This window comes from Haliotis rubra, unplaced genomic scaffold (assembly GCF_003918875.1).
Source record: "Haliotis rubra isolate DU_JTF1 unplaced genomic scaffold, ASM391887v1 Scf1093, whole genome shotgun sequence".
NCBI lineage: Eukaryota > Metazoa > Mollusca > Gastropoda > Lepetellida > Haliotidae > Haliotis > Haliotis rubra.
In genome coordinates, this window is record NW_025764996.1 from 33,370 (window position 1) to 36,774 (window position 3,405).

The 3,405-nt window shown below is 41.9% G+C and overlaps 1 protein-coding gene across 1 annotated transcript; it reads left to right on the forward strand.

The window, feature by feature from the left end:
- The first annotated feature begins 734 nt into the window (after positions 1-734).
- LOC124283444 (lengsin-like) lies at positions 735-1,868 on the forward strand. The gene has a single exon (XM_046719501.1). It carries the CDS (start codon positions 735-737, stop codon positions 1,866-1,868), a length of 1,134 nt encoding a protein of 377 aa, XP_046575457.1.
- The last annotated feature ends 1,537 nt before the right edge of the window (positions 1,869-3,405 follow it).

The following is a 3,405-nucleotide window of genomic DNA, read 5'->3' on the forward strand; positions in this document are numbered from 1 at the left end:
GTCACATTTTTCTGGCCTGTGGCAGAGATGCTATGCTGGCTTGCCGCATGGAACTCTGGGTAGGAGACTGTGGGGCAGACTAGCAAGGCGTAGTGACGTCATTACAGTGTGACGTCATGCAAAAGTGTACTACAGAACAAAATTCTTCCGCAACCTCTTTATGAACCCGTTTTTGGTTTGAAAACATAAAAAATAACAAAAATACGCTATTTTGTCAATTTAATGCATGTAAGACGTGGGTAATAAATATAATACCACACTCAGTCTCATAACATACGAATTATACAAAACTCGTGACCTTCCTATGATTTCTGACCACGCTTTCGCTCGGTCAGACACCATCAAAAGGACACTCGTTTCGTATAATTCATATGTAATGAGACCTCGTGTAGTATTATCTATTTATATTTTTTCATACGATGCCCTAGGGCAAAATATCACTTTGTCATGGTGATGTGACGTCGTGACGTTGGGTAGCCAACCTTACGTTTGAAAGTAGATTTGGGTATATTTTCCTCAGTTTGACGACTTCGGAAATAAATTGAATATGATTTTCGTGCCCATATCACACACTATGTTTACTACACTCGTGCCCCAATATCGGTATATCCTGCTCGAGAAATACCAACATTTAGGCTCGTAAACACAGTATGACATGGGCACTCATATATATATCATTAACATGAACTGGTACAATTTCAGGTGTCTTGGCATTTGGTCCCCGAACAGAGCATATGCGAATAGACCAAGCTCAAAGCTCCAACTTTGGCAATGTGTCGATCGTCCCCGACCCTGACACTCTGAGGTCCATTCCGTGGGCTCCCGAGGGGGTGAAAGTTGCCGAAATGCTATGTGAGTCTCGATGGAAGGACAACTCCCCTCAAGAAGCGTGTCCTCGGTACGCAGCAAGAAAACAGCTCGAGAGGTTGGATGATCTGGGATTTAATTTGTATTCAGGTCATGAAATTGAGTTCCAGCTCCTAGAAAATAAAACCTTGGAGCCGGTCTTTAATTACATTTCATTCTTTAGTCAAAGGCTGTTCAACAAGCACAGCAAAGTTCTATTTCACTTTGATAAAAGCTTTCAAGAATCAAATATTGATGTTGAAAGATACCATGTTGAATTTGGGCCAGGGTTTTTTGAAGCAGTGACAAAACCAAAATATGGGATTGAGAGCGCCGATGAGGCTTTTAATTTGCAGCAAGGTCTTCTGGAAATGGCTGATCTGGAAGGTCTTAGAGTAACTTTCATGTCATATTTGTCACCTAATGATAAAGCTGGATTGGCTACACATTTCAATTTTTCCCTCTGGAATAAATCTGGAGAAAACATGTTTTATGATGCGGATGCTTTGGACAAGCTGTCTGTAGTTGCTAAACAGTGGATTGCAGGCATCCTTAAGCACAGTAAAGCCCTCTTTGCCTTCACGAACCCTACGGTCAACTGCTACAGGAACTACAACGATCCCTTTAAACCTAGGACTCCAGACTGGGGAATGGAAGATCGAGAATCATGTCTGCGCATCAAGAACGAAGGTCCAAGGAAAACATACTTCGAGAACAGACTTCCAAGGGGAAAGAGCAACATATATCTTGTCATGGCATCAACCATTGCTGCTGGACTGGATGGAGTTGAAAAGAAAATGGAGTGCCCAATCTCGGGGAAACAAGAAGACGCAGAATCACTCCCCTGTTCCCTGGATGAGGCTTTGTGTGAACTTGAACAGGATGAGGATCTGTGTAATGCCTTGGGGAAGGAACTGGTGACTTGGTTTGTCAAGAGTAAGAGAGATACAGAACTCGCCCTGTATGAAGGCATTGAGACTAAAGAGGAAATCTTTGCTATGGAGAAAGAAGACTATCTATGAAAAGGAACATTGGTCATTTTAGGAAACATTGTGGCTTGCGTAAGACATATGACATATTTAAATCTTAGGTGATTTTGATAAGCAATAGGTACCTTTGGTGAAATGAAGAAACACTCATTTAGTTGTTGTGGGATCGGATTGCATCTTTTGATATATTTACTACTACACATAATATGCACATCTATTTTACAAACTGCAGCCACCCCTGTGAACACACATATCTAAGTTCAATGCCGCAAGTTTGTCATTTTTGAAGTAGTTTTGATATTGAGTTACATATTACTTTGATGACAAGTGCATATAGTTGTGTAATATTCGGAGGAATAAAAGTTTTTATTCCACTTTACTTTACTTAATTTGCTTTTTATTGTTTAAGATTGTTAAGACGATTCTACACAAAAATCACGAAGACAAAATGAGTGAGTGAGTATGATTTTATGCAATATTAACAATATTCCAAACAATATAACGGCGGGGGACACAAGAAATGGGCTTTATACATTGTACCCATGTAGGCAATCGAACCTGGGTGTTCAGCGTGACGAGCGGACGCTTTAACCACTAGGCTACCCCCACGGACCGAAAGACAAAATGAAGAAAATGAATGCAGACTATTGTTCCGTTGAAGTCAACTAACCCCACAACAAACACTCCAAGCGCAACTTTCGATTCGGTTTCCCGGCCTTCTTCAAGCACAACTTCTTATTGCAGTATTTCTAAAATACAGTACCAAACGTTCTTCATCCATGCAGCAGCAATCACAGGTGTCACCAAACATCATCTAAATTCAAACGTGATACATGTAACCGGACGTACGCCGACAAAGATCAACTAAAATCACACAAGCGAAAGTATGAAGGGAAAACGTTTCTTTGTGAAGTGTGTGCGAAAGCGTACTTGTCGCACGATTCCCTACCAACCCATTTGAAAAAGTTCACACCAGTGCTTTCACATATACATGTACAATTTGCACAGGAGGATTCATTTAATTTCAGTGACCATTGCTTTACATTTAAACATGATGAAGGTACATAAGATTCACATTCAAAATCTTGGGCACCTTCCTCGCGCGTCCAAGACACAGATGCACCTTGTTCTCATGCTCGTTCATAAAGAAAACTTGCGGAATCGTATTCCATTCCTCTACTGGAGCTCTGGGGAGTCCTGGGTGATCCACTGGTGTTGGCTGACGTGTGTACACACGTCGACAGAGTTCATCCCAGGCATGCTCAATTGGGTTCAGGTCTGGCGAGCATGCTGGCCACTCCATCCGCTCTACACTCTGCTGCCTAAGGAATTCTGTGACAATCCTGGCCTTATGAGGCATTGCGTTGACGTCTTGCGGTCAACCAAAAAAGCCCTGCATTGCTGGCACAAATAGTACTGCTATGAGCGGGCGCGTACCCAGACAGTTTTTCGTGTAAGCCCGATAGGTCGGAAAGCTTTATATTCAGATAGTATTGAGGGCTTGCCCAACCTTTTACCAACAATCTTGTGTAACATAATTGTAGCTACACCCCTGATAAGAGCCAATATC

Bases quoted from the DNA above. Each gene is read 5' to 3' on its own strand.
- LOC124283444 (XM_046719501.1), top strand. From the start codon at position 735: ATGCGAATAGACCAAGCTCAAAGCTCCAACTTTGGCAATGTGTCGATC.